Here is a 22,984-nt window from a genome sequence, read left to right as displayed (position 1 = left end):
CTTAAGGTTCAGTAACTTTTTTCAGTGTCACATTCTGTATCAGTGCTAATGTGGAGACATTTTCTTTAAGCTTACAGTTTGCAACATCATTTTCCAAACTGTCCTCTGTGGCTTCCACTTTTTTGTCCCCCAAACTCGCTTGAAGTGCTGCAGTATTTGTGAGTACTGGTGTACTCCAAATTGAAAGCCTTAATTTAGTATCCTACATGACACATTGTTCAACACCACATTTGCTGTTAGACATTCACATTTACCAAAAATATCCTTTATCAGATAAGCAAACAGTAGGGGGGGGGGGGGAAAGACAAAGACATATTCGCAACACTTACTAAGCTTAGATACAGTAACGGAAGTAATTTTTCTCTTTTCTGCTTCTATTTAAACCCCTTCTGCAAGATGTTTCATTTATCAGGATACTTACACTTATGGAAGGTTTAGGTCCATGTGAAATGGTCAGCCAAGACATTTTTAAGTGACGTGGACACACATGTACCTCATACCTGAATCACCATTCAACCATTCTGTTTGTGTGTGCCCATATTCAGACTCAGATCTTTTTCCTACTTAAAAGCATTTCCCTATGGCTCAAAAGCTCAAATCAGGGGGTCTAAACACTTCTATGAGAGATGTGCTGACCACTTCCACCTAGCGTTAGAAACGCTGATACCGGTTGATCATGGTAAGGTGGAGCCATCTCCTGTCCAGAAAATAAACAACCTTTAATAACTATAAAGTTACCTAAATACAAACAATTCTTAACCACTGAAGTAAATGTTCTTTCAGCCTGATAATGTGGGTAACCTTCACTTATTAAGTACATATTTCCTGTACCTAAAGTCTAGAGAAATATGTGTGACAGAATAAGCATACTTGACTTGCATGACACTGGATAAACAATTACACTGGCATGGGAGGTACAAGATAAGCCATATGCTTGACTTCAGGTTAAAGAAAGGGTAAAAACAACTAGGACTGCTAAACTCATACAGTTTGGCTGCCTTTGAATAAAGTCCAAGTCCATTTCAATCTGCTACTGAGTTGCAGCTGGAGAAGCCATCTGAAATGCTCTCCCGTGCCCAGTAGATTAAGTAAAGACCTTTATATGAACTGACACTGTTACTCTATACAAGCACATAGGCAAAAGACTCGTGATTTGCTAACTCCTCATGAGAGATACATAAAACACTATTGAAACAGTTTGATCTGAAAGTAAGATAAGACTAACCAGTCTCCAAACTGGACTTCATTTGTATCATGACACAGGAGATTATGAAGAGGAAGCTCCTCTCTGAGATGAAGTCCATTTGTATAAAATCATAAAATAGTTTCTGTGCAAAAGAACACTAAAGATCACCTTCCACTAAGCCATCTCACTCAAAGCTCCATCCAACCTGGCCTTGAACCCTGTCAGGGATGGAGCATCTACAACATCTACTAGTTCCAGTGCCTCACCACCCTCATAGTAGGGGAATTCTTCATAATGTCTTATCTAAACCTACTCTCAATTTAAAGCTATTCCCCCTTGTTCTATCACTACGTGACCCTGTAAAAAGTCTTTCTCCAGCTTTTTTGTAGGCTCCTTTCAGTACTGGGAGGCTGCTATAAGGTGTCTGTCCCCAGAGTCTCCTCTCCTCCAGGCTGAACCCAACTCTCTCAGTAAGTCTTTACAGGACAGGTGGTCCAGTCCCCTGATAATCTTTGTGGCTCTCCCTCCTATTGACTCATTCCAACATGTCCATGTGCTTCTTAAGTCGGGACCCTAGTGCTGGATGCAGCCCTGCAGGTGGGGTCTCTCCATAGCAGAGCAGAGGGGCAGAATCCCCTCCCTCACCCTGCTGGCCACACTGCTTTGGATGCAGCCCAGAATGCAGATGGATCTCTGGATCTGCAGATGTGCGAGTGCACATTGCTGGGTCTGTCCAGCCTCTAATCCCCATCAGTATCCCTGATGTCTTTCCCCACAGGGCTCTCACTCTATTCTCTGCTCAGCCTGTATGTGTAATTGGGATTTCCCTGGGGCAGGTGCAGGACCCTGTACTTGGCCTTGCTGAACTTCAAGAGGTTTGCATAGACCCACTTCTCAAGCCTGTCAAGGTCCCCCTGAATGGCATCCCTGCCTTCCAGTGTGTCAACAGCCCCACAAAACTCAATCTTGTCAGCAAACTTGCTGTGGGTGCACTTGATCCCACTGTCCATGCCACCAACAAAGATGTTAAAAAGCACTGGTTCCGGTATCAATTCCTGGTTGACCACTGCTCTCTACTTGGACATCAAGCCATTGACCATAACCCTTTAAGGGCAACCATCCAGCCAACTCCTTATGCACCAAGAGTTGCAGTCATCAAATTCATGTCTCGCCATTTTAGAAACAAAGATGTTGTATGGCACACTGTCAAATGCTTTGCAGAAAGCATTGTCACTCAAGAAATATAACTTTGGAGCCACCAGAAAGTTCCCATTACAAAACCTGCAATGCTTAGAAACCTCTAAATATAGTATATAGTATATGGTACTATATATTTTTGTCTAGAGAAAGTATATCTCTTTGGATATATACCCATATATATATATATATACATAAGTATACTACATACTAAGCATGTAGTAACTAATATATGACAGTCACAGCATCTAGAATTCTTGGATGACACTGTGGACACTCTAGAAAGCAGAAGATTAAGTAGGGGTAAGCTGATTTTGTTTGTGACCTAAATTTCATGTTTCACTAACACAGAGAGAGTGAGAAATAAGCCCACAGCCTTCAAGTATTGCACATACATACACTTCAAACACATACAGATATTAACCATTCCCCAAGCCCTCTTTGCATCATAGCAGAATTCCCAAGCTAATACAAGCATACATGTTTAGCACCACATGTCAATATACATAGTGGAGGCACGGGAAGTAGAAAAGGCAATGTGAAAGCTAAGGGATTAGTCTAAATGGAAACTAGAAATCTCAGAAATACGACAATGTACTCAGTCCCAGAAATTAAACAGACCAAGTTATGGAACATTTTTCAAGCCTTATAAGAAAGACTTAAAAAAATGAGAGACCTTGAGCTTCAGCTTACTAAGTGTTGGCAGCCTCAAAAACATTAAAAAATAACAGAAAATTATTACATTTATAGGAACAAGGCAAAGAGTTTGAAATGTGTAAACTAATAATTTTGTTTCTTGTGGTAAAGTCTACATTCTCATGGCAAAACCAGTTTCCCACCCATCTTTTTGGCTAAATATACCATAAGAAACATTATTTTTATATGACAAGTTTTCTTGTCTTGTCTTTTTCAAGTATTTCCCAAGAATCCTCATTAGCAATTGAGCTAAAAGAAAAATAAAAGACAACGGTTCTGGAAAATTGATTATCATAAATAGTATTATCTTGATGAGTTCAATAGCAATAGCTCAATAATTTATTTGGCTACTGATCCTCAGGCCAAAGAAGTAGAAATGATATCTGATCATCTAGTTCTCAATCTCAATTTTTCTGGCACAGTGTGTTTTCTACTTCAGAAGCACTCCAAATCTATGCAACATATTGGCATCACTGCAAACTGGAAAGTTAATAGGTTAGACAGTGCAGCAACAGCTATCTTTCAACTAAAAAGTCCACAGAAACTTGTCGTTATTCTTTCTCCTAATTTCTAACTCTGGAAACTAGAAATTTCCTCTTTTTGACCATGATCAGAGTAATCACTGAAGGATAAAACCAGACTATTATTTGAAGAAAAATAAGAATGGAAAAAAAACCAAAATGGGAGGCAGGCAGGTTTTTTGCAAATTCCTTTCTGTATAACAATCTGTTGGATATAATCCTTTATACAAGTGTCATTGTACTAAAAGAAAAAAAAATTAAATTTAACATTTCCTTCCATTATCAAAACCCAAGTATTTTCCCATGGATTTCTCCCTCATGTCCAGCAGAGGGTAGCAAAAGAACAGATTTGTGAACTCCAGAAAACATTAATCTCCACTGCTTTTCAGAAAGTAGCATATATTAAAATATTTTAAGACTGGGGTTTAAGTAGAGGTACACTACTCCTCACGCAATCACCTTAAGAAATTTCTTCTTGTCATCAAGAACTTAAGTATCCATTTGCTAACCAAATGATCATTAACATGAGGTACTCAGCATGGAAATCGAAGATATGTATCCTATATCTACGAACTTCAATCTGCTAAAAACTTCAATCAAGCTAAAAATTCTATGAAGAGAGATAAAAAAATACAGATCTACTTAATGAAAAAATGTAGACCATTCTGTCTGGGGTGTACTACTTTAAGACTTCTATATCTGAATAGAAATTCAGCTTGGCTACTGATATCATGATGCACCTAGTGGATGAAGGAAGTTGTAGATGTTATATATCTAGTCTTTAATAAAGGGCTTTGACACCATTTCCCACAGCGAAGTTCTGAAGAACCTGGTTGATTATGGTGTGAACAGGTACACTGTTTGCTAGGTAAAGAACAAGCTGGATGGCCAGGCCCAGAGAGTGGTGGGAATGAAGGTACATCCAGCTGGCCCCAGTGAGGTTCCCCAGGGCTCAGCATTGGGGTGATCTTCATGAGGGAATTGAATGCACTTGCATTTGTAGATGACACAAAGTTGGGTTGAAGTATTGGTCTCTGTAGGGTGGGAAGGCTCTGCAGAAGGAGCTGGAATGGCTGGAGAGATGAGACAAGACCAGCGCCATGACATTCAACAAGGCCAGGTGCTGAGTTCTGCTTTTTGGCCACAACAACTCCAGGCAGTGCCACAGGCTGGGGCCACAGTGACTGAAAGGTGCCCAGCAGAAAAGGACCTGAAGGTGCTGGTGACAGCAGTTGAACATGAGCCAGCTGTGCCCAGGAGGCCAAGAAGGCTGATGGCATCCTGGCCTGTACCAGCCATGGTGTGGCCAGCAGGACCAGGGCAGTGATTACTCCCCTGTACCCGGCACTGGTGAGACTAAACCTCCAATCCTGTGTTCAGTTCTGGGGCTCTTAATTCAAGAAGGACATTGAGGTGCTGCAGAATGTGCAAAGCAGGGCAACAAAATTGGTGAACAGTGTGGAGCACAAGTCCTGTGAGGAGTGACTCAGAGAGCTGGGGTTGTTTAGCCTGAAGAAAAGGAGGCTCAGGGGTGACCTTATCACTCTCTACAACTGCCTGAAAGGAGGCTGTAGCCAGGTGGGAGTCAGTCTCTTTTCACAAGTAACTAGTGACAGAATGAGAGGAAATGGCCTCAACTTGTACCAGTGGAAGTTTAGATTAGATATGAGGAAAAAATTCCTCATGGCAAGGTAGTTGCAAAGCATAGGAGGAGGCTGCCCAGTAGAATCACCATCTACAAGGTTACTGTAGGTCCTTTCAGATAATTACACATATGCAATTTACGTCTAAGATGGTAGAGATGCAAGCTGCCAACAGGATATGTACTGACGTCTAACCTAGTTTGTTTTTTTCGATTCAAAGACTTGTACTAATTTTCTTTAACTTTCATATACAAGAGGTTTCATGACATACTTTTCCTTAGTCACTGCTTAAATAGCTATCCTTATCAATAAGTAACACGAGACTTATTTTTCTGCAGACTGAATATATTTTCTTACATTACTAAGATATTCAGAAAATTAAAATAGTTTAACAAAAATTTAGAAGCAAAAAAGATATTTTTTCTATTATGGTTAGTAAGTAGCACTTCCCTAATAACACCATCATAGAGTATAGCAACTGCAGATTTTCAAGGAACTGCATCCTTTCTTTTCAAATTTACAGCTGGTGGGTATATTCAATCAAAGTATTTTAAAAAAAAATTTGCTGCATTTCTCCTCCTCCTTTAAACTCACGACTTCTCTGTTAGTATACAAAAAGCCATGAGGTCAAAAGAAGAGTTTTTACTCAAGTACAGGGATGAAAAACTTTGTGCTTTTTAAAAGGGCTATTGGAACTTCACAGTATGCAACACATTCCAACTGAAAGCAATTCCACTTAGGCCAATAAGTGCAGCTCAAAATACATGACAATAGATTTCCTGTAGAATTCTTTGGGGGCACAAAGGTCTACTTTGTTGGTCAATAAGTCAGTGTTTTTAGTTGATGAGCTTTGATCTTCCCTGTAGGAATTTTCTTTTGTGTTTCATCTTTAATGCAGGACTCTACCTACCTAAAAATCAACACTTAAAACATTTGTTTTGCCTTTAAGAGAAAAACAACAGGAAAAAAAAAAAAAAACCCACAGCTGAAAACTATGTAACTTGTTTCTTTAAGGTTTAATATTTAAGAAGTGACAGTTCTCTTAAATTAGAAAATATTTAATGTTGCCTTTGGTAGAAAACATACATCAGGATTGTCAATATTATTTTCTGCAATGACAAATGTTCTACCAAGAAAGTCTTGGTCCAGACTGCACGAACATATAATATAACTACTACAAATCCTATTAGTTGACAAATAAAATATTGAAACTTATGAGGAAACTAGCTGGTTAATGTAAAGAGCCTACAAGATATTATTCTCAAATACTAGAGACTTCTGAAACATGGATGTCAATTCAACAGAGAGAAAAACTAAAGCTGCAGTAACTAACTCTAGGAGGAGGCTGCTGTAAGACCATTGTGATCTTTCAATATTCTACTCCCTCACCTACCACATCATCTGGCAATTTCTGCAGCTCCAGCAGATTCTCCACCAGAAATCCATTAAACCAAAAATACAAGAAGATAGACAAATTAAGACTTTAGATTTCCTGAAGTAAAGTTAGTTAGCCTTGTTTTCACACGTAAACCTATGTTTCACACATAAACCTTTTCCTATTTGATGTTTAAACACAAGTCTCAAGCTAAACTCACAATAAAAGTGGCATTCACCTGTTCAGCCATCTTTGCAAAACACATGTTCAAGATTTCGTTCATCAAGTACACAGAATTCCAGCCTAACTGGAAGGTTCTATCCCTCAAAAATAAAATTGCTTAGTGTCAGTGCTTGTTGAGACTAATAGTAGCAATAGTCAAAAAGCCTTACTTCAAGTTCCTTTAAAAGTCTCTTCTCTCGTTCAGTGCTGCATTTAAGTTCATTGGCCTGGCATCTTAGCACCTCATTGCAGCCACTGTGCTCCACTTCCACATCTCTCAATTTCTTGCGTATATTTTGCAGGTCATTATTCAGCTCCTAGAAAAGAAATAAGGCATTAAGAGTTACTTTTGCTAAAATAAAGTAGAAAGATCAAAACAGGAAAGACTGCATCAAAACAGGTTAATAAAATCTAACACATCAGCACATGTCACACATTTACCCAACAACAGCCATTCTTCATTCACCACCAGATAACATATGTTGGCTCACAACTCACAACAAACATGACCTTCTGCAGTAATACAAAAATCAGAGCCAATTCTCCACAGGAAATTTTTCTCTAAAGAAGTACAAGGCTGCTCCTCCAATCTGCTCTCTCTTGCAGCTCAATGGCAATGGTGGAGAGGGAAACAGTTAAGTGCATTTGACAAAATGACAGTTTTTCTTTGTTATTATTCTGTTAGAACTTCAAATCATCAGACATTTGTTGAAAGTTACTCCCGCAGAATAAATATTCTTAATTTCTACTATTCTGAGGACTTTTCTCAGAAACAGAATTATAAAATTAGCTACATGAACTATGAATTTCTTGGAAAGATAAAATAACTAAGCTGCTCCTCCCCACAATTTCTGCCTTTGGAAGTTGAACCAAGATACAGGATGCTGTAATTACTAACACTATTGGACTCAGCAGCTCTGTGTAGTCACTACTACAAAATCCTCATTCAAGCCACACCAGACACAGAGGAAAGTAGCCAAATAATGAGCCCCCAGTAGCCTAGCGCATATTTAAGCTGGGGATTCCAGAAGCCTTAAAAAAGAATAGCTTTGTTCTAGTGGACAGGAGTAAGCTTTTCTATAACTAGCATCAGAAACAAGTTGCAAATCCAGTGACTTAGCTGGAAAACCTTTTGAAAGCCAATTACTTTCCACCCAAAACACAGAAAGATTATCGTAAGTCCTCCTGTTCATTTATTCCTATAGTTTATCATAGCAAGAGACATTTTGTGAAAATCAACCAGCTGGTCTACAAATTCTGCTATTACTCTTACATCACATAATCTTGTTCCTTAAAATTACTAATCATAAGGCATCTGCAGAGCAGGGAGGAGAAGGAAAAGAAAATGAATTATTGATAAAGAATGATTCTTTGGAAGATTGAAATTTGACAGAACCATGTTTATACATGAAGATCAAAGAAATATGAGTATTTTCCAAAGTCTAAAATAAATTTTAGAAGTTCTTCATGACTGAAGGTAGAAAGTTTTGGCCTCTTAAACATGACACTAAGGGATTCATGACACCCTTATTAACACCTTGTGCCACTCCACTATCACCAGCTAGTAACTGAAAAATAAATTCATTTTCTCTTTTTTCATGTGGAGGCACTATGGCATGATTTTTTGGCATTCTCTGAAAAGGTAACAAGGAGCATGCTTATGAAACAAGTGAAGTAAAAACCAGGAACCTGAGTAAATCAAAATATTTCAAAACCAGTCTATCTGGATATGGGTTAAATTTAAGGAAATCTAACTTTGTCTGTAATACCAAAACAATTAAGAGGTTTCTTCCCATCAGCATGCAAAAAAAAGTTACTTTTACTCAAATTTAAAACTACTCTCATCTTTTCTATATTGGAAAGATATAAAAATATTTCTCTTCAGATTTATCTTCCACATTTTAACAGAAGTGAGCTGTGAAAACTGCATATGAAATAAGTAATACATAGCTTCCTGGAAAATACTATATCAAGACTTCAAAAAACTGACATGAATAATACATCAAGCTTGTTAAACAAGTCAACATGACTTCAGAATGTTGAAGTCTCTGAACTTTCCAGATATGATATTACTGTGTCAGACTTTTCCAGCAGTTACCCGCACTTAGAAGGTTCAGAAAGAAACATATTTCACCATGCTAAAAAAGAAACACCATTACATATATACATGTGTACCTGCATGTCACATACACACTCACTATACATATTTGCTTATCAAAAACATGGCTGGTCGATTGGTTTAGAGTGTGTATAAACAGCACAGTTTCACAAATAGTCCAAGGAACAACTGATTGCTTCTGTGAAGGAATAGTATATTCTGACTCACCACAAGATGATGCTATTGCATTTATTATTGAACTCCAACATCTTTTACCATATACCAAACACAATGCTAAGCACACTCAATATAGCACAACACAAAACTTTCTCTGTTAAAAAAGCAGAGAGGATTACTTTAACTCCATATCATAGAGACACATTTTAGTAGATTAAATTAACTTCATTTCTATGCCTACCTCAGCATTTTCACAGCTAAGTTCAGACTTATAGTTCACAAAGTGCAGGTTTAGAACCAGGATTTGTCATTCATGTTAAGGATCTTGCTTCTACATACATATTAAGAACACTTTATGAAGCTTTCATCTCATAACTCAAAATAACTACGAATTATTTAAAACAGGACTGTAAATACATAACACTGAAGACTGGAACACATTTGAGGCTTTAGTTTACAAACCTACAAACCTCTGATATTTATCTGCCAAATTAAATCAGTTAAGCTTTCAAACAACAACTAAGATAGTCAAGTCCTGATTTAACATTTATGCATGCATTTTTTATTTCCCAGAATTTTATAACTATATGTAACTATAACTAGGGTAATGGGCAAGGGAACACCACAAAAAAAAAAGTAGAAAACCTGAACTATTTGCAATTGAACTAAATAAAAAAAAATTTCTATTCAAAGCACACTGGTAGTTGACATCTATAGTGAACCACACACTTTAGGAGTAAACAATTATATACCTTTAGTGCACTTTTCCAACCAAACTCCTGCTTCTATAAATCACCTTCCACTTCCAAATCAACTTACATTGACAGAGAACACAATGACCTGAGCAATGCACTGTTCCTTTTCATCTGACTACGATCACTTCTAAGAGTATAGTATACTTCTTAAAACATCATTATTTTCATACAGTATTAAATGCATTGAATAAACCCTTCTAAACTCTATATACAAGACATGACAAGTCCATTCCAAATCCTCCTCAAATTAAGTCAGTCTACTGTTAGCCAGAACACAGAGCTAAAGCACCAGTCTTAGCCTGTGTTACCTGGTAACTTAATAAGAAAGCTGTGACTAAGAGTAAATTTCGTCATAGCCTACACCTAACTTTAGTTTTTCAAGCATTGACTTTGAATGAAAAATGACTCATGTTTCTGTTGGTTTGAGAAGGACCTTCGGGTATCATCTGTCAATGCATTTACATATTCTCCTCTGAAACCTTCTCTTTACTTTTTTTTTTTTAACTATACCTTTACAGTTCTCCCAGTTAGTCTCTCAAAGTACTGTTCAACATATCTTCAAAATTATTCAGGGATCAAGGAAATTTCCTTTTTATCCTTTATTCAGAGAAAATTCAAATCAGTGGGATCCTTTTCCACCATCAGGTCTCTTCATCATTAAGATAAACAGCACAATGCAACTCCTTTTGCAGTCCATGCACAGAAACACTATGTATCCACACACTACCTGATTTCTACTACAGGTGTCATTACTGCACCACTCCTTCCAGATCTTGCCTTCAAACAGCTGAAGAGTCAGTACCCAGTACTTTTGAAATATGTGTAATTAAGGGAGTGTTTCTGCACTGTTTTGCTTTGCGAGCTGCTTCTACAGGTTCCATATAGAATCTGAGCAACAGCACCATAACCTAGTACAACAGGTAGGTTTGCTGTCAGAATCTGGCTATCAAGCTACCAGGTATATTTAGTGTCATTTGGGAAGACTGATACTGTCCCAGGCTTGGAGCTGAGCAGTTAGGAAGAAAGTAACCAGAAAATTTTCGACTGCTTGACCAATGACCATCCAAACTGAGACAAGTCTGTCACATCTTAGAAGAGACTACAAAGGAAGAAAATATGTTAAAAAGTTAATCTTTTAGCAGCAATCTGTTCTCTGCACACATCATGCAATTCAGACGTCTATTGGCCTTAACAAAGCCTCTGCATACATTTCTTTTTATGAAGAATAAATACAGCTGAATACATTCTGGTTTTCCATCAAATAGTATTCTTACATAGGTAAGACACAACATATATAACTTGTCATTTAAAAAGACAAAAGTATAATTGAAGTACAGTGATGTAATTGTTTGTGTCCCTGTGGAGCAGTTAAAAGTTAGATATGTTCACTCAGCACTTCCACACCATAATGGTACATGATTTCTTCTAAATATATTTCAGTTTTGAATAGCTTGACTATCTAGAAAAGGTGCAAAAACAAGTTTGTACTTTTATCACTTTTTACACATTTAACACCCAAAGGATACATAAATATCAGTATAAATCAGGAAATATGAGGAAATTAATTACTAAATAACAAAACCCCACAATCTAGAACAGATTATAATGCCATTTCTAAACATTAGGTGATTTTTATCTAATCAAATGGCAGAATTACCAACAATGATTACTTTTCTTATGTGGTATGAAGTGAGTAACATACAATGCACAGCTTGAAATCCCATCATCACCGTTCAGGTTCCCTGAAAGTATGTTGTCCTCATATTATACAAACTGTTTTCATATTCACAGGCTTCTGGATGCCATACTGAGGGGAAGTAACAGGGAAATTGAATCAGTGGGTGTTAGGTGTCCCGATTTTACTGACTCAGTACTGCATAACAGTGCAAATGGACTGTGCATTGGTAACTTGATTTAGGCATTCACCATCAAAATCAGCCATAACACATTTCATCAAAGTAAGAAAGACTGTCACATGCCAAGTGTAACTTAAAAAGGCAACATTCTTCAGAAATATTCTGCAGCATTTAGCTACTTGGGAAATTTTTTCCTACACCAGAAAGACCTCAATCCAGTATACACTTCACACCAAAAAAGTTCCAGCCATTATCTCATGCAATTATTAATACACCATACCAGTAAAATAGTTTCTACTTCATTTCTTTCTTTAAGAAGGAATACCTATTTATTGTTATAAATTCTTCTGATACCATCCTTCACCTTTGAGAGTCTTTGCTGTTCTTCTTTCCACTTCTGTTCAGCATTATGAAACATTTTCTCAGTCTCTGTCACTTTCTGTTGAAGGTTTTCATTGAGTACTGTTGTTTACAGAAAAAGAGAAAGAAAAAAGGTAGAAGCAGTATGGCATAACATATCCAGAAAAAAACCCCAAACACATAATGATCATCAGTACTTCTGTGTATTTTGATACCCTGTGGAACACTGCAACATTAGCTCTCCAGCATTGGAGAGCACCATCTTCACTAAGAAGAAACCAGCAAATTTTGTGCTCCTATCACATCTTTCCCACAAGAATACACAAATATTTGAGAGATTTTAACAATTAAAACACTTTTTTCTCTTGGAAAAGGATAGAAACCTGAGATAATTATTTGTGGGTCCCTTCTGAATCAGCATATTCTGTGATTCTGTGAAATGACATCCTTATAGGATAGAGGACTTAATTTAAAGTTTCTACATTTTGCCAGATTATTTCCAAATGTAATGTTTGATATAGGTAATACTCTTCATCAATTAAATCTGAGCTCAGTTTAAATGACAGTAAAGATAGGCACCTGTTCCATGAAAGAGACTGTAGAGAAACCAAAGGTAGGTTGAATTACTAGGCAAAGATTTAGTTTTTCCAAGGAAACTTAATTACTCCTCAAGACATTTAAATCTTCAGCCCATAAATGACCTGAGATGGGGAACATCGTATACACACTTCTGTAAAAAGTTAAATGTCATGGAAACCTTCATAACCTGTAAGCAGCTTTATAGGAGAAAATATTTTACAACAGCTTTTCATTTTACTGAATACAACTAGCTGCACTGGCATTTAAGTAATCACTTTGCAAAAGGATTTTATTTCAAATTCTATCCCAGTTTTCTGACATTTCTTCTTAATCAGAAAATAATGAAATTAAGAGAGCACATTATGATGACACAGGGAATCAGTGGACACAATGATAGGAAAGGACTGTCAGGTGGCAGAAAATCAACCCTAAAAAAGAACAGCAGAAAAAAATCTGGAGAAAACACTGAAGGGTACAAGGCACAAATAAAGCATTCTATCTGAGGAGAAATGCTGGGGTCATACCAAAGCACCATGCGATGTGAGAAAGGCTCCAACTGGCAAAGGAAAAGAAGCAGAAAATTACTAATTGCTAGAAAATTAAGCAGCAAAATTGTAATTTGGTTTCTTTGGCACTTGTCACAGACATAAGAAGTTTGAGAAATTTCAGCCATGGAATTTGTCATCAATTGATAGACTGGTATTAAAAGAAACTAACACACGTGCACTTAAGAAGATATCCCTTGCCTCTGTAAAGCCCCTCTTACCCCTTTTTGTTCCCCTGCCCCTTCATCACATGTTAGCCCACTCTGTTCAGAAAAGTGACAGGAAGCCCAGCAAACCAGGTTCACTGTGCTGTGGTTCCATCAGCATCAGTCCTGCCTCTTGGTACCTGGATGGCATGAGTCTTATACTGGCAAGGAAACCAGCAAACATGGAAAGAAACGTGACTTTGCTCTAGGTGGAAACTACCAATTCAAATCTTCAATTTGTAATCACTGAGAAATTTCCAGAGGGTAAAAAAATGCCTTCTTCCAGATTGCAATCCATAAGATTCACCATGTTTTATGTGTTTGCAATCCCTAAGATTTTTGTTTAGTCATGTGTTCTCCAAAAGAGTGGAAGTTCAGCTTTCCCAACATCTTAAAAATACTTGTTATTTTAAGTACTTGCAAGATCCAAACTCTGTTTCAGTTCTTGGAAGGTTAAAATCTTCGAGGAGTACTCCAAATTCTTCATTGAGTATCAACAGCTCATCAAACTCACAAATACATCTCCTGTACTAGATTAAATAGATATAGTAGTTTAGGTAACTAAAAATGCACCTAATTTCCTCATTTCATTCACAAGAATGAAATCTCTCTGTTTGAGGAGTATAAAGGAAATCTGAGTTTCTGAATAAAAAAGTAGTAGGAAATAAAAAGTCTACATAAAAACTTTCCCTTCTACATACTAGTGTCACAACACACATTACTACAGAAAAAAGAAACAAAAACAATGAGAAGAAAATAAACGAGACATGAACAATTAAAAGCTTGAAACATTAGAAAAGATGAAATAAAATATACATATGATGAGAACTTCTGGAAAAAAGCTGCTGGAAAAAGTGCAAACAAATGAGCAGGAGTTAATTTTTTCTATTCTTTTTTCTTCCCTTTTTTTTTTTTTCCCTCTGAAATGGAAAAGGAAGAACTACTGAACACAGGGATAACCCGGATGTGAAGATGGCCACCATGATCACAGTTCTGTACACAGACAGCACTGAAGGAAGAAGTAACAGAAAGTGATGGGCAAGAGGAAAGAAGGGTTGGAAGAGTTAGCCAGTTAGTTCTAATCCACACATTAGACAGTAAGAGCTTTCTGAACTCTTATGAGTTTTCAAAAGCAGATGGATAAGAGATGGGAAGATAAGACAGATTCCAGAAAAACAGCAGTAAACTAGAAAATCTAATTAAGTCCCTGCTTCTGACTTACCTTAAAGACATGAAACAGATCTAGCCTTTATTTCATCTTTACTTCTTTGAAACCTACCTTGCAGTTCCTTAAGTTTGTTTTTTGCATCACACAATTCTTCTTCTGCAGTACACATTTTCAGATGGGCACTTTTTCTGGCAACTGCCAATTCATACTCCAGACCTTGTCGAATGGCCTCTCCTTTCTCAAATTCCGACCGTAATTTGATTATCTGTTTCTCATAGTTGGACACCTAGAAAATAAATTTCACAAAACTGCTAACAATGTTCACTTGAAGAAGTACAACATGTTGCAGAAATACACCTACAGAATATTTTTTAAATGTACTTGGAATCACATTCATAACTGCCATCTTATTCAACTTGAATTTGAAATATAATCTTGCAACTGCATGTTTATGCACATATTGATACTTCACTGGTTTTTGCGAACTGATCCTTTTCCTAGATGAATTTCATGTACCTTAAATATACCCCTCCATTTTTCAAAAAATATACTACCTTAAAAAAATTAATCATATACTACTGTCATCTTCCTGCACCTCAGAGGAAAAAAATGCCATAAGAAAAACATTATATTCCAGACGATTTTCTGGCAACATTCAGAACAATCATATTGGGATACTAGACTATCAGACATCTAGTAACTCACAAATACACATACAAGCATAAAATTCAGTCCAATAATGGTTAGTAGTGAAACAGATGCCTTTAATGCTAACACACAACAAACTAAGAATAGAAAACACTTCCAAAAGGGATCTTATACAGGCTAAGAAACAATCTTTGCTGCCAAAAACTGGATTCAGAAAATCAAGTTCAAGATATTTCAACACAAGAAGATGGAAAGTAAAATAGATATTCCTTCAGAACATCTACAAAGTAGCAATATTCTTGTCAATGAGAATTTCATACATGGGAAATCACTCACATTACAAAGGATTTCATTGATGTTGTTGCAGCAAACTAGTACTGAAATGAAGTGGCATTAAGAATATAGTCAATTAATTTTTTATTTAGTCTGAATCTCAGTTCCCCCACTAACAAACACAGAAAAAGGTGGGTGCTGAGTTGTAGTCAGTTTCAGTATATTGCTGCTAGGCACACTTCCCACATTTGCTAATGCCAAACTGGCAGTTGGTAATCTGGTTTAAACTATGCTGCTGAAGAAGTATTATTACAGCAATTCTGCTCTAAGCAATCTCCCAGGAGAAGTTGATGTGGATGCTCATTCATCTGTTTTTGGCTAAATACAGCCAACAGAACAAGTTTGCTGTTCCATGTGCATTTATTATCTGGGTATGTACCCAAATTGAGAGATGCCTGCTTCTCCCAAAATGACTCGTTCTTGTGCTTCAGTTACATTGTTATTTTCCTGTTGGCTTATCAACTGTGGTGTCATTGCAAAAAATGGATCCATGGAACTATCTGGATTGAAACAAACAAACAAAGAAACAAACAATCTCTTACATTGAGCTCAGGGTGCACAAGGTTCTTCTGCATTTTGCTGTTGAGAAGTGCTTGAGTTGCTTACCACACCTTTAACTGTTAACAATGACAGCAGAGGTGCTAACAGTATCTAGGAACAGGTATGAGAGGTCTGTACAGTGACACCTTTCTTCATATTTTCCATTTACGGACTATGCTTTTGATCCACTATCTGAGAATATTACTTCAATTAAACAAGATGAAATTTAATCCAGGAGTAAAATACGGCAAATGAAAAAGAAGTCCTTACTTCTTGATTGTGTCGAATAGTTAAGTCCAAGTTTTCTTTTTTAGCTTGAAGAAGTTTCCATTTCACACCTAAAACAGCATCCAAATCTAATTCATTGCTCTTCTGTAGTAACTCACATTCCTCATTATGTAGGCTGCAAAATAAAGAAAAGGTAAACATTCCTTGTAACTTTTAACGTTCCCTTATTTCGATTATCAGATTGTGGGTCCAAAGCTCTATACATTCATTTAGGTAAAGCTGTACCTATCGTTGCTTATTATGCAAACTGTGAGACATGTAGAAGCAGCAACTTATACTAGATACGCACTTTTAATTTCCCTAAGTCGATTTAAGCATGCTTTTCATTATTTATATTATTGATCCAATCAACTACCAGGATGGTCAAAAACATCATTTCAATAACATATATTAAAATGACTGGCAAGTTTCTGTCTTTCTCTTCAGTAAGGCTCATTCTATAACATGGACTACTGTCTCAAAAACATCACTATCATAAAACAATTGCATAAATGTGGAATAAATCTCACTCTTCCATATTTTGTTTTCAAAAATATATACATCTAAACTACAGTAAACAATTGTTCACAAACAAAATACAAACTAAGAGTCTAGTCCTCTAAAATATCCTATTATTTCCACTACTTTTTCAGCCAAAAGAAAAGCTACTTGGCAGGTAACAGTATTCACCTCTGAACATCACAAGCTCAAAACAATTAAAACAAGTTTTTATGTAGAGAATGAAAAATTAATATAAAAATACATATTTAATTAACTAACTTAATAATCTTACAATCAATTATTATAACTCAAAGTGGACAACTCAAATTTCAGGAGTTGAAACTCAGTCTTCACATTATTTGATATATGTCATTTTTCAAATTATTAAAGCTATATAAGAATGGCTTTAATATTCAGTTGCTCCACACAAAACTGAAAGTTGTCACTAAATATAAATTAAACTGTAAAAAGAAACATAATTAAATTAAACAAAAAAGTTGGCATCATTTCATGCAGAGCTGAAAATAATAAAATAGCTTACATTGGTCTACATGAAATCTGAAGTATTAATTACAAAAATAACAGTTTAATAAATTCCAGTACACTGGGTTTTTCTAAATAATAAAAAAAAATTATCACTTTACTCCTAGGTTTAGGCACAGGCACCATTAACATTTTTCACAACTAAAACCTTTACCTGATGATATATGTTTTCTCACATAAACTGACTAACACAAATGTCATCAACAAGTGGAACAATGTTCCAGGTTAAATATATTAATAAGAACAAATGATGAAATTTCATGTTTTCTAGCTGCAGCCTATAAATATTTTATAATTTAATAAATTCTGTCAAGTCTTCATTTAAAAACAAGATAGACTTAATCTATGTGATAAGAATAATTGTACATCATCAGTACTTGGTCCACAGGGGTGCCATGTACTTAACACAGTTTATATTTTTAATATATGTAGGAGATAAGGATCATTAAAACCCACATGTACTGCAAGAAAACCACTGGCACATTATTAGCTTTCAGTATTTACATACCCAGAGGAACCAACACATCTCAAAGGGTAAACAATCAGTAACCAAGTAAGTAAAATCCCATATCATTATTTTAAGCAAGTCTTAGCTAATTCAATTAAGAAAATATGGTTGTAAGTCAGGAAGGAAGTAAGAAGAATCTGAACAGTGAAAGTGATGACTTTTCACTCATCCTAAAATCATGAACCCGACACTGTTAGGTGATGAAAAGGGGTAACCTTTATAAGAATCCTTAGGTGCACAATTCACCAGGTGGAAAACATTGAAGATGCACATATAGCATAACATGTAGCATAACTTTTATTTTTAGCAAATTAGTATATCTGACAAAAATCCCCAATTAGAGACGTCAGTGTTAAGGTAATTTCCTCCCAGTTCAACCTTCAAATTCCCCTGTCTAAAGGAATTCTAGTTCCTTTAGACAGGAACTGCACTTTGTTTATGAAAATCTGTCTCAGAGAGCTAGTTTCAACCTTGGCATCGCCAAAAATTTAGCCTTGGACTCCCAGGTTGGAGCCACTGAGAAATTTATGTTGTCTTCCTTTCTAATAGACTAGGTAAAATGCTACAAATACTATTATAGACTACAGAGCTACAAATATATGTGCAAAGAATATAAGGCAATATAATATAAAAGGCAAAATAAATTAAGCATCAAGAGCACTTGTAAACTGTATAAAAGATTGTTTGTGGACATCATATAATGGGTTTGGTCGACCTTTATTTTCCCATGGCTGAGGAAAACAGATGAAAGACAGGTTGTCCTATTCAAAGATTATACAAGAAGTATCTGTCTCAACTAAAGACACCCAAAAACCTGGTGGTACCAAGATGAACAAAGCACAGCATAGGGGAAAAACAAGACCCAGACTGAAAGCTAAGGATGACTAATGCAAAGAACAAGGATTAAGAAAAGGGTAACCATTTTGATAGTTTGTGGGCAGCAGGGAGGTCATTGTGCTTACTTAAGCCTGATGATATTTTATACTTCTTGCAAGGAGAGCACATTAAATGAAAGCAAGGAACAACTTATTTTTGTAAAGTAATTAAAAGGAAACACCTTCATATTTTTAAGGAAATTACTTTGGTTTTTATGGCAATCAGCTTTAAATAAAGCTCCTCCTTTCAATTCTGCTATTAATTACCCGGGAAAAAAAAAAAAAAAAAAAAGAGTGTACCGCAGATACCTGCACGATAAAACTAACTCAGAGAAAAATTTCACTACGTGCTTAACTGGACCAGTAGTGCGAAAAAAAACCACCACAAACAAGTTACATGATACCACAATAGCAAACTAGGGACATTATACAAATGAAAAATGTGCATAAGAGCATGAAGACAAACAGCATAACTGTAAGTACTGTGGGGAAAAAGGCATTAAAAATAACTTCTTATGCACAGCATAGGAATTCTCCTTAATTAGCTGCCTTATTTCTGTGGTATCTTCTTTAATCCTCACAGCATCACCAGCACACACAGTAAGTACTTTATGAAAGCTTCATACTACCTACTGTAGAAGAGTCTTCCTTCCATATTCATTTACCAGTAAAAGTGCTACAAGCATAAAGTTCTTGGAAGCCTAAGTCACAAAATCAGGCAAAATCCCTGGAAAGTTTCAAATCACATATGATTTGCAGTCTAAGAGGAAATCAGACACTGCTTTGCACATCCATTTTCACATATTAATAGTTTGTTGATCATTGATTTTGAATGAAAACACATATTTTAGCAACTAGAGCTTTTATCTAAGACACTATTTTTGGTAGTACTTTAAGGCTCCTTAAGAAAGCATATGAGCAGGTGAAATAGCTTTTGAGTTCCACATCACAGAATGCTCAAAAATTCTGTGATGAACATTCACTTCACAAGTCAGCTAATTACAGTCAACAAAGAACATCACAGAGAAACGGTTTTCACTGGCTTTTCTTCCACATATGGCTGAAAATGTAATTTTATAGCAGAGAAACTTTCTTTCATTTACTATGTAGCAGTGTAGTTATACTGAACTTCTCCAGATGAAGAAGCAGCCTGTAGCCTGACTTCCTAACCAAAGTATCCACTGAATTTTGCTACATCTATACAACTGGCAGGTTTTCACTATCAGATTTTAAATAGTGACAAATAGCTCTCCCAGTTAAGATAAACAGAATGAATTAAAGTTTACTTTAATTGTGCCAAAGATCAAACACATCAGGTTAAAAAAATAAGAGCCATGTGCAACATTTATAACCAACCTCTACCCCCACAGCTATTGTAGAAAACCCTTCTGGAACTCCACAACATTGTTCCAAAATGGAGACAAAAACTCTGTCATGTCTCCTATGCCCATGTGAGAATTCTTGCACATCAGATGGCCAGTATGTACACCTGCAATGATGGAGTGACTGCTGCCAAAACTTCAATAAAAATAGCAAACTCCTTAGCAGCAATGTAGCATTAAGAAGCAGGCATTCTTTATTCGGTCATATGCGCAAGTAGCTCCTCCTACAGTTTTGCATGCTGAGTATAGGAAAGTTTCTGATTACACACATATTTTACGTACATATTCATTGATTGTCCCAGAATAAAAATACACTATAATAATTTACCCATTATCATTTAAGTATTTTGTCCCTCCTTTACGCATGTGTTCTTCTGCCCTGGGGGTCTCTCATAGTGGTCAGGGATGTTACAGCTGACAAAGTCAAGCTGACAGGGCACTAGGGCTGGTGAACTTCCAGTTCTCCTTCTTACACAATAGCATTGTGCAGTTCCACAGGCCAATGGTTGTAGGAGAACAACCATTGTGTCAGCTCACCAGGTGTTGACAATTTATCATCCAGTAACATGACAACATCAGTGGGCAAAGGGCTACAGATGGCATTTATCTGGGCTTCTGTAAAGCCTTTTGACACAGTCCTCCACAACATCCTTCTCTCCAAATTGGAGAAATGGATTTGATGAGTGGACTCATTTGCTGTTGGATATGAGAATAGTTGGATGGCAGCATCCAAAGGATAGTGATTAATGGCTCAGAGTCCCAAAGGACATCAATGACAGGTGTCCCTCAGGATCCATACTGGGACCAGTGTTATTTAGTATCTTCATTAACTGACATTATGTTGAGTCAGGGACAGAAAGAAAAGACTCCAGTCTTCAGGAGGCAAATTAGAAGGCTTTAATGAAAGTAGAGCACCTTTTTATAATGTGACTTGCTAAGGTGAGACTTGATTGGTCTCAAAGTAAAAACTTCTCACACTATTGGTGAGCTGTGAATAGCACACTCCGAAGAATCATATCTATAAACAAAAGTTACAGAAAAAGAGATAATAATTGTTTTAATTCTTTTCTTTAAGTTTCCCAGGCTCATTCTGGGAGAAAACTATCTCTGTTCTTTCTTCGTCTGAACTGAGAATATCCACACAGACAAAGGGATCACTGCTCTCTAAACAAGTCTGTAGATGACACCAAGCTGAGTGGTGCAGCTGACACACCTGAAGGATGGGATGCCACCCAGGGGGACCTGGGCAAGCTCAAGAAGTGGGCCCACAGGAATCTCAGGAGGCTTACCAAGATCGAGTGCAAGGTGCTGCACCTAGGTCAGGGCAAGCCCCAGCACAGACTGGGGATGAACAGATCAGAGCAACCCTACCAAGAACGACTTGGGGTGCAAGTGGAGGAGAGGCTGGACATGACCCAGCCATGGGCACTCCCAGCCCAGAAAGCCAAATGTGTCCTGGGCTGCATCCAAAGCAGCGTGGGCAGCAGGGCCAGGGAGGGGATTCTGCTCTGCTCTGGTGAGACCCCCAACTGCAGGGCTGCATCCAGCACAGGAAGGACATAGACCTGTTGAAGCATGTCCAGAGGAGGCCCAAGAAGTTGATGAGAGGGATAGAGTGCCTTTCCTGAGGTGAATTGGAAAGGCTGAGGGAATTGTGTTTGTTTATCCTGGAGAAGAGAAACTCCAGGGTGACCTAATTGTGGCTCTCCAGCACCTGAAGGGAGTCTGCAAGAAAGATTGAGATAGACTTTACAATAGCATGGAGTGACAAAACAATAAAGAATGGCTTTAAACAGAAGGAGAGTAAGTTTAGATTAGATATTAGAGAAATCCTTTACTGTGAGAGTGGTGAGGTACTGGAACCAGTTGCCCAGAGAAGCTGTGGACACCACATTCCTGGCAGTTGGCTCAAGGCCAAGGTGAATGGGATTTTATGCAATCATGCCTAGTGAAAGGTGCCCCTGTCCAGAGCAGAGGTCAATTATCTTTAAGGTCTGTTCCAGCCCTGGCCATTCCATAATTCTAAGATCTAATAACTGTACTGACATGGCATAGGTTGCATATATTACACTGTAGCTGATTCTTTTTCAGTCTGAATTAGATAATTTCAGGGATCTAGAAAATAAACCACAAAAAACTGGAACTATATTACTAGACTAATAAGTATAGAAATGAAGCTCACCTTCTAGCTTCTGTGACAGAATAGTTGACAGGAGAGGATGAACTCATGATGGCCAATAGACAGCTTGTCAAGCTGCAAAAACTATAAACTCTGGAGAATGAATCAACTGTATATACATTTACTTGACAAGCTTCCAAGATGATTCTTCCATATCATAAAAACATTACAATCTGTAACAGAGACATGCTTTAATTTATTTACCAACATAATGAATCATTTGTTAATACTCACAAGCAGTTAGAAAACAGTATTACTACTACATCATATGAACAACTACTGCCTATAATTTTACAGTCTTAGACATCTATGAGAATTGTACTTCTAGTCCTTGAAGCTTAAATACTGTAGATCAATATATACATATATAGTAACACAGCAGAATATCCCCTGCCAAGGTTTTCAGAATATCACTAAAAAGTATTTTGTTCCCATACATTGATCCTCTATCTTGTAAGAATACTGCAAGCTCCATTTCTCTTCAAAACAATTCTATTGAAGATAAATGCATATATCATGATTGAATGTCCTAGTTTGCTGTCTGATAACAGCCTTTAACACAACAAGTCTTCCAAGTATTTTACAAACCTGGAATTTTCTATTTGAACATATTTTTATTGTATT

At 36.8% G+C, this 22,984-nt stretch overlaps 1 protein-coding gene across 14 annotated transcripts in view; it reads right to left on the bottom strand.

Annotated features, from left to right (window-relative positions):
* CCDC171 (coiled-coil domain containing 171) overlaps positions 1-22,984 on the bottom strand; it is a 163,502-nt gene that overhangs the window by 137,738 nt on the left and 2,780 nt on the right. For all 14 annotated transcript variants that reach the window (XR_012053021.1, XM_072922340.1, XM_072922341.1 and 11 more), the window contains 5 exons: positions 22,364-22,533; positions 16,376-16,508; positions 14,696-14,870; positions 12,091-12,188; positions 7,011-7,157 (listed from right to left, as the gene is read on the bottom strand). Coding sequence is in view for 13 of the 14 variants with exons in the window: in XM_072922340.1 (XP_072778441.1) it covers positions 7,011-7,157; positions 12,091-12,188; positions 14,696-14,870; positions 16,376-16,508; positions 22,364-22,410 (600 nt within the window). In the remaining variant the exon portion in view is untranslated. The remainder of the gene's footprint in view (positions 1-7,010; positions 7,158-12,090; positions 12,189-14,695; positions 14,871-16,375; positions 16,509-22,363; positions 22,534-22,984) is intronic.

The sequence above is a fragment of the Taeniopygia guttata genome, chromosome Z, assembly GCF_048771995.1.
Source record: "Taeniopygia guttata chromosome Z, bTaeGut7.mat, whole genome shotgun sequence".
Lineage (NCBI taxonomy): Eukaryota > Metazoa > Chordata > Aves > Passeriformes > Estrildidae > Taeniopygia > Taeniopygia guttata.
The sequence above is the reverse complement of the archived record's forward strand: the minus strand, read 5'-3'. Positions and strand labels throughout refer to the sequence as shown.